This window comes from Haemorhous mexicanus, chromosome 17 (assembly GCF_027477595.1).
Source record: "Haemorhous mexicanus isolate bHaeMex1 chromosome 17, bHaeMex1.pri, whole genome shotgun sequence".
Lineage (NCBI taxonomy): Eukaryota > Metazoa > Chordata > Aves > Passeriformes > Fringillidae > Haemorhous > Haemorhous mexicanus.
The window spans coordinates 1546247-1559347 of NC_082357.1; the positions used below are offsets into that span (position 1 = coordinate 1546247).

At 65.4% G+C, this 13101-nt stretch overlaps 1 protein-coding gene across 1 annotated transcript; it reads right to left on the reverse strand.

Moving 5' to 3' along the window:
* Positions 1 to 5950: 5950 nt before the first annotated feature.
* Positions 5951 to 8759, reverse strand: METRN (meteorin, glial cell differentiation regulator). The gene is made up of 4 exons (XM_059862050.1): positions 8674 to 8759; positions 7259 to 7680; positions 7082 to 7141; positions 5951 to 6667 (listed from the first exon to the last, which is right to left on the reverse strand). Exons 1-4 carry the CDS (start codon positions 8757 to 8759, stop codon positions 6351 to 6353), a joined length of 885 nt encoding a protein of 294 aa, XP_059718033.1. The 3' UTR covers positions 5951 to 6350.
* Between the last annotated feature and the right edge of the window lie 4342 nt (positions 8760 to 13101).

Below are 13101 nucleotides of genomic sequence, written 5' to 3' on the forward strand. Positions count from 1 at the left end.
GGCACTCCTGCTCAGCGGTGCGTGGATTTGTGTGTGGTTCCTGCCTTTGTGCACAGTCGTGACACCCCTGTGGGGTTCTTGAGGGTTGTTGGGGGCTGTTGGGGCTGTGCACACCCGTGTGGGGCTGTAGGGCTGTGCACACCTGTGTGGGGCTGTTGGGGGCTGTGCACACCCGTGGGGGGGGCTGTTGGGGGGCTCTGTGAGGCTGTAGGGGCTGTAGGGCTGTGCACACCCGTGTGGGGCTGTTGGGGGCTGTGCACACCCATGTTGTTGGAGCTGTGCTGCCTCAGCCCGGGGCTTTCCAGCTGCGAGGCAGCAGCGACTGTGGGAAGATTCCAGGCGTTGGGATGGGGGGCAGCCAGGCCCCGCAGCCCCTGCCCACCCCCAATTAGTGACCCCCCCCCCCCCAAGCAGCCCAAGCACGAGAACAACACCCGTCCAGAGTGGCACAAAGGGCCGCAGCCCCCTGCCAGGATGGCCACATGTCACCAGGGATGCCCCTGCTGTCACCTCCCCCCGCTCTGTCCTCAGCCTGTGGGTCAGCATTTGTAGGGTGTGCTGGGGGTCCCCCTCCAGCCCCATATCGGGGTGTCCCCTGAGAGCCCGGGAGGCCTAGTGGCCCCATGTCCTTGCCACAGGACCACCAACCTCATCAGGTGCCTCGGTGTCTGTGGGGCCATTCCCAGGGGAGAAGAGACCCCAGCCCCATTCTGGGAATGGCTTTGGGGTGCAGGGAAGCAGAATTGGGACTGGGATTCCCACTCCTCAGTGCTGGGCCCAGCCCCAGCCCCCAGAGCCCCTCTTTGGGGAGCTGCCAAGGGCAGGAGTGCTCCTGCTCCCACCTCCCCTGATCTGTGGGAACCGAGCAGGGTGAGGATGCACACACAGCCACACACGTGTGCTACCCCCAGACACTCGGTTCAGGGCACTAACCCCAGCCAGACCCCATTAATCCCGTTGCCCAGAGCAGCAGTGGGGGAGCCGAAGCCACCCCCAAAACACATGCCGGGGCTGCTCCCTCCCCAGCCCCCCCAAAGGGCCGGCGGGGCCGAATTGGGGCTCACGGGGATCACCCCGATTTTCCGCTTTCTGCTCTTTCTTGCTGGCAGGTGGAGCTGGTTAAAGCAGAAAATCCCGGGAAATCGGAGCCGGGGGAAGCCGGGGGGCTGCAGAGGAGGAGGAGGAGGAGGATGGTCCGTGGGGATGAGCCGCTCCTGGAGCCACCCGAGCGCCCCTGCGGTGCTGCAGAGCGAATGAATTCAGGAGGAAATACCCAGGCAGGGCTGAGCCCTCGTCGCCGGGCCCCTGGGATCGAGAAGGGGGTGGCCGGTCCCCTCCTGCCCTGCCCCGGGGTGCCCGCAGCATCTCGGAGCGCCGGGACGAGCAGGTGGCCGTGCGAGGGGACCGGGTGCGATGTGTCATCGGAGCCAAAGAGCTTTTAATCCTCCTCTTTCCAGGGCAGCTTCCCCCGCCGGGGCCGCGGCGGCTGCAAAGCAGCCCCGAGCGCCAGGAATTTGTCGCTATGTGCTGGGAACGCCGCTTCCCAGCAGCTGTCGGCAGCCGGACGCGGGGGACGGGGGTGAGGGGCCGAGGGGGCCCCGCTGCGGGCCGGGGTCGGCTCCAGCCCCAGCATCCCTCCTTGGCTTTGTCCGGGTCACAGGATGGGGCTGGAAGCAGAGCTGATGCCAGGATTTGGGGTGCAGCTCCCCAAAGGGCGGCAGCATTGGGGGGGTTGTCCTCAGAGTTATCAGGATTTTGCTTCTCCTCTTGCCGAGGGATGCGGGTAGAGCTTCCTCCAGCCCCAAGGTGCTCATCCTGACCCTCTGGGGCATCCTGGACCCCAGGGGCTTCATCCTGAGTTTTAAACTCCAGAAGCATCATCCTGACCCTACGGGGTACCCCTGAGCCCCAGGGGTTTTATCCTGAGTTCGTGGAGCTTCCCCTCGTCCCAGGGGCATCATCCAACCCTATGGGACACCCTCAAACCCTGGGACCTCATCCTGACCCTGTAGGACATCCCTGAACCCCAGGGACATCACCCTGACCCTGTAGGGCATCCCTGAACCCCAGGGACATCACCCTGACCCTGTAGGGCATTCCTGAACCCCAGGGACATCACCCTGACCCTGTAGGGCATTCCTGAACCCCAGGGACATCACCCTGACCCTGTAGGGCATCCTGAACCCCAGGGACATCACCCTGACCCTGTAGGGCATTCCTGAACCCCAGGGACATCACCCTGACCCTGTAGGGCATCCCTGAACCCCAGGGACATCACCCTGACCCTGTAGGGCATCCCTGAACGCCAGGGACATCACCCTGACCCTACTGGGGATCCCGGAACCCCAGGGACATCACCCTGACCCTACTGGGGATCTCAGGGCCACCCCTGTGCCCCACGGCAGCCCCTGAGCTCCGGGCGCTGCCGGCAGGCTGGGCAGGCTGCCCGGGGGTCTCTGGGGGTCCCCACTCGGTGCTGGGGGCCGCAGGGAGGGCTGAGCGGGCCCGGCCGCCTCTGCGGCTCCCTTTGTGCCCCGCGATTCACACGTTCGGGCTTTTATCCGGCAGCCGGGAAGGAGGAGGGCGAAGGGAGCAGGAGAGGGGGGAGAAGGGATGGAGGGGGAAAATGGCGGGAAACGGCGACTCCCTTTGTGTGACAGGGATGGGGACAGGGACGGGGGACACCCGGCAGTGCCACCGCTCAGGGTTTGGCCATCCCGATGTGAATGCCCACCCACAGCGTGACTGAAGGGCTCCACAGCCCCCAGCAGGTTTTGGGTCTGGGCTGTGGGGATGCCTGGGTCCGCAATGGGGCTGATCCCGCGGAATGAGGAGCCCCAGGCACGTCCCTGGGCACCGAGGGAGCTGCTTTGGGGCCCTGCTCTGCAAGGCTTTCCAAAGCCCACCCCGTGTGGGGCGGGCTGATGAGTGGGGGGGCTTTCGGAACAGTTCTGGCTGGATTGTCCCCGTGGTGGGCACCATGGCACCCACAGGCAGAGCCACCCTGCCCTGTCCTGCCAGGGTGCTGCCACCCCCCTCACTGTGGTCACCCCTCTCCAAGCCCCTCCTGACCCCCCAGCTCTACTCTGTGTCCCCACCCCGCTCCCTTCGCCCTGCTGCCTCCCACCACATTTTCCATCCTGTGCAGGAAATATTCCCCGGGATGGAGTTTGTCTCATTGTGTTTTCACCCTTCATGGCCTTGCTCTGTGCCAAGAAGCCAGGCAGGAATTTGGCTGGGCCAGGGCTGGGCTCTGCTTTCGGGGAAATGCTGGGATGGCCGGCCCTGGAACGACGGAGATCCCAGAGCTGTGGGATTCCATCTGGCTCCCTGGAGCCACAGGGAAGGGCTGTGGGAGCTCACAGAGGGGAAACTGAGGCACGGGCTGCCTGGTTATCCCTGGGATGATCCCACAGGAAGCGTCAGTGCCCTGGCCAGGGCCCAGCGCTGTGCGGTGACAGCCGCGGGAAGCGAGGGCGGGTGACCCAACCTGACAGGGGGCAGAGGGCACCAAAACCAGCCCAAAAACCTCTGTGCCAGCAAACGAGCAGAGTTACAGCCCTTTCCGCAGCAGCACACCGAGCTGCTCTGGCCAAATAAACAGATGGGAAGAAAAACAAGAGGTTTTGCTGCTGGGCAGAAAAGCGCCGGATGCCTCTCGCGTTAAACGCCGGCATTTAGCCGGGAGGAATGTGCCGATGGCGGCGGGGTCGGAGCAGCCGTGATTTACCCCCGCGCACACAGAGGATGCCGTGGGCAGCACAATTCCCTCTGCACCTCATTTATTGCTTTTCCAGCTTAATTTTTCCTCCTCCGCTGGGTTTCCCACTCCTTCCCCCTTCCCCCTGCCTCGCTTGGCTCCAGCTTGCTGCCAAAATCCAGGGGGATGCTGGCATCCTCCAGAGCCCAGCGTGGAGATTCAGCCTCCCCAGGGCCAGATCCAGCCCTCAGAGCCCAGCCTGGCCCCAAAATGGGGCACTGAAAAGGATAAAATCAAAATATCCAAGTATAAAATTGGCAGTAAAGCAAAAAGTAAGCAGCAAACTGTCCTCAAGGGAAAACATGTGTTGTATATCAAACCCACCAGGATCTTATCACAGCCAGATCATTCTATACACACACACATATAGATATTTATATTTAATTATGCTCCAAAGCCCACAGCATTCTTTGGAAACTTTTTTTTGGCAAGGAAAAGCACATTGTGGTCAGCAGAGGCACTGAACACTCAGCAGCAGTTCATCCTGGCTGGTGATATTTGAAAAGGTGTTATTGAAACAAAATTGGAAAGGTTTTAAGTACAAGCAGACGCGGCAGGAGCTTTGCTTGAGAGGTTTGGGGGGCTCGAGGGGTTTGGGGGGGGTTCAGGGGCTGAGATTTCCTGTGCTGAGCCCTGTGGCATGACTGGTGAGGAGGAAAGGTCCCTGGCTGGGGGTGCTGTGTCCCATTCCCATGTCCAATGTCCACGAGGGGATCCTGTGCCCCACGTCCCATGTCTGGGGGGATCCAGTGCCCCACTGCCATCTGGGTGCCCCATGTCCCATGTCTGGGGGGATCCAGTGCCCCACTGCCATCTGGGTGCCCCATGTCCCATGTCTGGGGGGATCCAGTGCCCCACTGCCATCTGGGTGCCCCATGTCCCATGTCTGGGGGGATCCAGTGCCCCACTCCCATCTGGGTGCCCCATGTCCCATGTCTGGGGGGATCCAGTGCCCCACTGCCATCTGGGTGCCCCATGTCCCATGTCTGGGGGGATCCAGTGCCCCACTCCCATCTGGGTGCCCCATGTCCCATGTCTGGGGGGATCCAGTGCCCCACTGCCATCTGGGTGCCCCATGTCCCATGTCTGGGGGGATCCAGTGCCCCACTGCCATCTGGGTGCCCCATGTCCCATGTCTGGGGGGATCCAGTGCCCCACTCCCATCTGGGTGCCCCACATCCCATCCCTGTCTGGGAGGCTCCTCTGCCCCATCCCCAGCTGAGGTTTCCTGGCTGGGGATTCCGTGAGCGTCCCTTCCCTGAGCGAGGGTTCTGTTCCCCATCCCCGTGCAGGATTCCCATGTCCCATCCCTGCCCAGAGGTCCCGTTCCCCTCGGCATTCCCAGGGGAGCAGAGCCGGCGCTGGGGCCGGCAGGGGCAGCGGCGGGGCGGGAGCGGGCAGGGCTGGGATGCTGCCTCGGCACAATCGGGCACAGTGAGGCACAATGAGGCCTTGTGGCCGCTGGCTCTGATGAGAATCAGTCCTGACAGCGGCTCCACCAGCAGGGTCACCCACCCAGCACGGGGCCACCAGCCCCTGGTCCCCACACCCAGGGATACCCAGGGAGAGGGACCCCAAAGTGACCCATGCTGGGGATGGCCGGGGTGCAGAATGTGCAAACAGCAATAAATCTCTCCATACAGAGAGATGTCCAAGTATTGGGGCTGTTTCTAGCCCCATGGGAGGCAGGGTCACAGCTGGAGCTGGCACAGAGGGGAGCAGGTGGCACACACCGCAGTGAACGTCCTGCTCAGCTTGCTAAAAACAGGAGCCACACGCTACAAATACAGCTTAGTTTATAAAAAAGAAATCACAAATTTGGTATCGTTATAACTTTAGTGCACATACGATGCCCCCCCACCCCCACGGTCAAAAATTCCCCGCGGCTGGCACGGCCTGCCCCGCTCACCCAGGGCTGCCAGGGACGGGTGGCACGGTCACCTCTCCCTGCTCCCATGGCACCTTCCTGTGTCAGTGCTTTGGTCCTGCCCTGACCGTGCCAAGGACACCTCTGCTCCCCATGCCAGCCTTCCTCCCACCTCACCGCTCCCCTCACTCCCTTCAGCTTCTCTCCTCTTCCTCGGCATCCGCCCCGCAGCTCCTGCCCATGCCAGGGCCAGGCTCACCGCTGCCTGCTCCCCCTTCCACCCCCAACCTTACAGATCCATCTCCTGGCCCTCCCACTCCCTTCTGTGCCTACCGTGTCCCTGGACCGGCCACCGCGGCCACCCGCCCCCGAGCCCTGCCGGGGGCCGGGGGTCCGGCTGCCCCCCCGGTGCCAGACCCACTGTGCCCACAGCATCCCCTGAGCATGCAGCACCCCGGTCCCCTGGGAGCCCCGACCCCATTCTGCTGCACCCCTCACCCAGGCAGCTCCCTGGGCACCCTGGGAAAATCCCTTCCCTTCCAGCAGGATTTTCCCAGAACCCCCCAGCCCGCCGGCGGGTGCTGCCCCAGCCCGGCCCCGTGGCGAGGCCCGTGTGCCGCCCTCCCTCCGGGCACCGTCCCCGTGTCCCCGGGGATGCTCTCGGTGACGGCAGGACCGCGGTCCCCCGGCACCCACGGCACCGGGCCGCGCTCCCGGAGCCGCTCAGTCCGCGGGGAACTCGCAGGGGTTCTGGCGCGTGCGCTGGGCCCCCCGGTAGATGCGCTGGAAGTCCCGGTAGCGGGGAGCGCAGCTCAGCCAGGCCTCCCCGAAGTGCAGCCACCCCGTGAACAGGAAGGTGCCGGGGCCCGGCCGGACCCCGCAGCGCAGCGGGGTGCGGATGCTGCCCACCGGCCGCCCCGCCCGCCCGCCCGCCTGGAAGAGCGGGAATTTCTGGCGGTGGATGCGCATGGCGCTCACCCCGATGATGGATTCCTGCAGCTCTGCGTCGTTGGAGACGCTCCGGATGCTGCCTCGGATGACTGCGGGGGGAAGGCGGGAGGGCTGTCAGCATGGCCCTGTTCCTGTCCCCACTGCCATCTACATCCCCAGTCTTGTCCCCATCCCTACCTCCATCCCCATTTCCATCACTGTCCCCATGCACATTCCCATCCTCATCCCCATCCCAGTCCCCACTTGCATTCTCATTCCCATCCTTATCCTCATCTCCATTCTTGTCTCATTCCCACTCCCACTCCTGTTCCCATTCCCATCCCCATCCCCATCCCCATTCCTATTCCCATTCCTATCCCTATTTCCAGCTCTATCCTCATCCCCATCCCATCCCAGCCCAGTCCATCCCATCCCAGCCCGGCCCAGCCCAGCCCAGCCTGTCCAGCTGTCCCACTGCCCCTTTGGGGCCATCCCCCCTCCCCAAGTGCCGGGGCCGCACTCACCAAAGTCACTAGTGCAAATGGCCATCAGGATCTCGGTGTCATTGCACGGCCGGCACGCACCTGCGAGGCCAAGCACAGCCTGTCACCACCCGGGGGACAACCCCCTGATCCAGCCCCTCCTCACCGCTGCGGGCACCCGGCAGGGGCAGGGAAACTGAGGCAGGGCGAGGCGCTCACCTTCGGCGCCGAGGCTGGCGGTGGGCAGCGCGGGCCGGGCCAGCCAGTCCCCCCGCAGCTCGTAGCGGAAGGCGGCGATGCGGCGGCTGATGTCGGGCTGCGGGGTGGCCTGCAGGAACAGAGCCACCTTCTCCTGGGGCAGCCAGCTGAAGCAGCGGGCGTGGGGCCGGGGGGCCTCTGGCAGCAGCAGCTCCAGGCCCCCCTCCCTCTCCAGATAGAGCTGAGCCCCCCGGAAGGTCCCGGTGGGTTTGATGCAGGCGGTGACGTGCGGGGGGCTCCTGCCCTTGACGGCGGCGCTGGTGGGGGGCAGGCGGGGGGCCAGGCGGAGGCGGAGGGCCCCCGTGGGGTACAGCCACTCCAGCGAGCCCTCGGCACAGTGCAGGGACAGCTGCTCCACGCTGCCAGCCTCCTGTGACAGCCCGCTGTGGGGCACAGCACCTCGTCAGCTGGGACCCCCAGGTGACAGGGACCCCCCAGCCCGTGTCCCCAGCACAGCAGCACCCCGCACTCCCAGGCAGCCCCTCAACAGAAGTGTGCGGGGTGGCCACAGGCAGGAACAGCACCAAACCCTCGATGACTTGGACTTAGGGTTCAACCACATCATTTTGGGGTGCTTGTGTTCCCCCAGCATCTTTTGGAAGGAGCTAAGGAGTGGGGGGCCGCAGCAGCCCAGCCCCTTTCACACGCAGTGTGGGCTCCCAAACCACCCCCGGAGTGGCCACAACCTCGGGGTCACCTGTTCCCTCTGTGGGGATCCCCGGGGGGTGCTGGGGTCCCACTCTCACACACGATGCCTGGAGCTGCTTGTTTCCCGCGGCACGGTGGGGGGACACGCCCGGACGCCAGCCTGGGGGGAGCGGGGACAGTCGGGGGGCTGCTTTGTCCCTGACAGGACGCCGGTGGCTGCGTGGCCCCCGTGTCCCCCCAGGCCCCCCGCGTGGGGCAGCCCCTCTGGCGGGCCCCGGCTCTTTGTTTGGAGTCCGGCGCCTTCGGGCGATGCTTAGGGCCCTGCCGGGGGTCCCGCCGGCCGCAGGGATGGGTTTCACGGGTGGGGAGCTCAGGGAAGGGGTCCCGGAGAGGCGCGGAGCCCCGCATGGGGATCAGCATCCCTCAAAGCGGGGAGGAGCCGCACCCAGGGGTGAGGAAACTGAGGTAGGCGCAGATTCCCAGCATCCCACCCGTGCCCTCCCCACGGATGCGGGGGGGGGCCCCGAGAATGGAGGAGGGGGGGCGGGGAGAGCAGACTCCCCCTCCCCCACGACCCTGCCTGATTCGGGGACCCGCGTGTGCCACCCCCGCCCGGCCGGCGCGCTGCCCCCGGGACCGCTGCCCCCGGGACCGCTGCCCCGGGGACCGCTGTTCCCGGTGCGGTATTCCCGGTGCGGTATTCCCGGCGCGGTGTTCCCGGTGCCTACCTGCCCCTCCAGCTGCACTGGTCCGCCGCGCCGCCGCCGATGGCCGCCCCCAGCCCGGCCAGGCACAGCGCCCGCAGCGCCCACATGGCCGCGCCCGCGGCGGCCCCGGGCGGCCCGGCCCGGCCCGGCCCTGCCCGCAGCGCTGCCCGCACCGGGGCCGGGGCCGCGGGGACGGGGGAGCGCGGCCACCACCCCGCGTCGCGCCCCGAACTTTCCGCCAATGGCGGCGCAGGGGCGGGCACGGGAGCCGCCCCCGAGGCCCCCTCCCCACCGCCGGGGGCACCGGCATCCACGGCAGCGGCATCCCCCGAGCCCCCCGGGGCTTCTCTGCTCCCCGCGGCACGGGACGGGGACACGGCTGAGGCAGGGGACAGGACTCGGAGCAGGGCTGGGGTACCCCAGGGGTCAGATCCGCCCTCCGGGGATGCACCCTGAATTCTGTAGGGCCGTGGCTGTGACAGCAGGAGCTACAACACCACCCCGGGCTGGGAACATCCCAAACTGTGCACATCCCAACAGTGCACACCCCAAACTGTGCCCACCTCGACCGTGCAGACCCCAAACTGCACATCCCAAACTGTGCACAGCCCGAACTGTGCACACCCCAACTGTGCACACCCCAACTGTGCACACCCCAACTGTGCACATCCCAAATTGTGCACACCCCAGGCCAGGTACCTCCCAAACTGTGCACACCCCAGCTGTGCACACCCAAACTGTGCAGACCCCAAACTGTGCACACTCCAAACTCTGCACCCCAAACTGTGCACAACCCACACTATGCACCCCAAACTGTGCACACCCCAAACTGTGCACACCCCAAACTGTGAACACCCAAACTGTGCACACCCTTGGCTGTAGACACCCCAGGCCAGGTACACCCCAATTTTTCACACCCCAGGCTGCAGCCAGCCCTGGCTATAGACAACCCAGCTGTGCACAGCCAGGCACGGGCATAGCCCAGGCTATGAACACCCCAGAGTGCAGCTCTCTGGTTTCTGCAGCCCCCCAGAACAGTGCACCCCAAGACCTGCACAGCCACGGTCATGGGCACCCCAAGCCACGCACATGTGGGGCACCCCAGGCTGGGTGCACCCCAATCTGTGCACACCCCACACTGCAGCCCCCCTGGTTTACATCCCCTCCCCCCAGAACTGTGCACCCCAAGAGTCCCACACCCCCCAGCCCTGAGTTACACCCACCACAGTCCCTGCACCCCAAGTTCTGCACCCCAGGCTCTATACACCCCAAATTATGCACACCCCACCCCTTGCACAGCCCAACCACACACATCCCAGGCTACAGGCAAACCAGGCTATGCACACCCCACACTACAGCCCCCTGGTTTACACCCCCTAGAACTGTGTACCCCAAAAGTTACACCCCCCAATCTCCTTATAACCTCCCCCCATCACCAGCAGAGACATTTTCTGACCAGGGCAGCCCAGGCACGTGGCACCGGGCCTGACACGGGGGTCAAGCACATGCGAACCCCAAATTCCCCCCCTCCAAACCTGGGCATTTCTTTCCACCCCCTCCCTTCCAGCCGCTATTGTGCCACCACTGCAGACCCCACCATTAATTAAGTTTCCATCCAGTGACAGCCCGCCAAAATGTTTGAAATAAACACGGAACAATTGGGATGGGATGATACAGGCCGGGAACAAAGTCCCCGGCCAGAGGGTGGAGCGGAATGGAAATGAGGGATTGTAAATTGGGATGGTGGGAAGAAAGAGGGGAAGGGGGGAAGGGGAGGGGGAGGCAGGCGGGGAGAGGAGGATTCACAGCCCTCCGGCCATGAAATGATGCTGAAAGAAGTCATGCTGCTGGAATCCGTGGAAAATGAGGGGCCGGAGGGGCAGTGGGTTAAGGTGGAGCGGGTCGGGATGTCGGGGTGTCGGGGGGCTGGGCTGGGGGTCGGGTGGGCGGCTCTCTGCCCGCTGGGCCCCGTGCTGAGCCCACCAGCTGCCATGAGGGGTTTGCCGGGGGGTGGCTGGGTCGAGGGTCTGGCTGTGCCCCGGAGGATCACAGGGACCCCGGCATGGCGGGGACACGGTCCCAGGGCCGATCCGGCGACACCGTGAGGAAGTGGAACTGGCTGGGCTCGGAGCTGGGCAGGCAGGGACCCCACCAATGGCTTTGGCCGGGTGCCAGGGGCGAGGTGGCACCAGGGGATGCGTGGCACCAGAGGCAGGGTGACACCAGGCACCGGTGTCCCCACGCAAGGACCTCTCCCCACTGAGACTGATCCCCGGCCCGGCGGGGTGCTCAGCACCCTGCGGGGATGTTCCCTCGGGACACGCCGGGATGCAGGGAGGTGGGACACGGTGCCACCGTCCCCGCAGGCACATGGCAGTGTCTGCCCTAGTGCCAGCGCCCCGGGGTGAGGCTGCACCCCTGGCCTCCCCACAGCCCCCGACCCACCTTAAGCGGGTGTTACTGAAGAGACCCCGGCACCGGCTGCGCCACAGCCCTGGCTTCCCTCGCTCCGCAAGGTGCGGGGCACCCCCGCAGTGGGGGCACGGCCATCGGGGGGTCCCGGAGCCCCTTCGGAGCAGCCACGGCAGCTGGGGCTGAGCCGGGAGCGGGCACGGCTCCCGCAGCGCCCCGCAATGGTATCAGACCTCCGGAGCAGCCCGTGGGGCTGGCACATCTGGGCACCCACCGAGGAGCCAGCCGTGCCCGGAGCTCGGTCTGGTGGCCGTCCCCTGACTGTGTCCCCCATGTCCCCCGGCCACCCCCTCCTTGTCCCAGGCTGGTTGTCCCCGTGGAACTGGCGAGGAGGGGGGGTTCCGAGTGCCGGCCGCCCCCGGGAGCTCCCCGAAGCCGCCGGGCCCTGCTGCGTGTCCGCTCGGAGCGCCGGGGCCGCTCCGGGATGCTCGGGCTCGCAGTGCCCTCTGGTGACCGCGGTCACGGAGCCGCGAGCCGCCACCCCCGGGCGAGGGGACCCGCTGGGGGCTCGGGTGGGGCTGGGAAAAAACGCGTCCCGCAGGGGAGCAGAACTACAACTCATCCCCCAGGACCTCCGAGGAGCACCCGGTGTCACCCGTGCCCTGGGCAGGGACATCTCGCACCGGGCCGGGCTGCTCCAGCCCGCGGGGCGCCCACAGCTCCTCCAGCTTCTCACCACCTCCCCCACAGCGCGATTCCTCCTGTTATCCCATCTAAACGCACCCTCTTCCAGCTGAAAACTGCTTCCCCTTCTTCTGCCTCTACAGTTCTGGCCAAAGCCTCTCTCTGTCACTCTCCCAAGGTCCCTTAGGTATCACCAGGATGCCAGAAGGTTTCCTCCAGGCTGGATGGCCCCAGCTCTCCCAGCCTTTCCCCACAAGACAGATTCTCGCAGCCCCCTGAGCATTTCCATGTCCCCTCCGGATCCGCTGTGACTCATCCAGGATTGCTCTGTCCCAGACCCATCTGCCACTGACAGAGCACTGCTGCAGGAGCTTCCTTTGGATTTTGATGAGCCTGTCTCTTCCCGATGGGTCACCCCAAAGTTTTTCTTTCTTGAGCAGCTCCCCCGCCACTCCTGGAGTTTCTGGCAGGTCCCTGGGACATCCTGAATGTCCTTCTGGGGCGGCTCTGGGCACCTTCCCCGCTGGGCCATGGGTGGGGATGGCACGGGCAGGAATGCTCCAGGCTAGGCTGTGCCCCAAAAAAACCCTCCTGGAAAGGCAAAAGGGACATTTGGGGCAGCTGGGACCTTGGAGGGCTGCTCAGGGGCTGGGGGTCCCCAGGCTGTCCCCAAGCAGCTTCCCATCCCCCCGGGCTGCGTGGGGAGCTCTCCCGCCCCGCCGAGCACCCGAAGGAGCTGCGGCTGTGGGAGGCGCCCACCTTGTCTTTAAAAAATAGCTCAGGACCCTCAGCTCAGCTCCCAGCCCGTCCCTGGGGACGTGCAGGGACAACCTGAGCTCCTCTGCACGGAACCCAGCCCGCTCTGTCCCCTCTCAGTGTCCCCTCTCACCCATACCCCCAGGATGGTGTCCCCAAGAGTGGGAATGTGCCCTGGGAAGGCTTGGGGAGCTCAGGGAGCCTGTCAGGAGGGGGGAGGGTCCTCAGGACACGGCAAGGGTCCCCGACAGCAAGGTGGGGATCCCCAAAGCAAAGATGGGCTCCACATGTCAAAGTAGGGGTCCACGTGGAAAGGAGGGGATCCCACGGCCAGGTGGGGTCACCATGGCCAGGTGGGGGTCCCATAACCAAGTGGGGGTCACCATGGCCAGGTGGGGGTCCCATAGCCAAGTGGGGATCCCATGGCAAGGTGGGGGTCCACACTAGTGGGAGAAGGTTCCCATGGAAGGATGAGGCTCCCAGAAGCTGGAGGAGAGTCCTCATGGCTGGTTGAGAGTCCCCACAATAAGATGAGGGTTCCCAGAGTGAGGAGAGGGTCCAATGGTCCCTGCAGCAGTGTGGCCATCCCCATCCCTC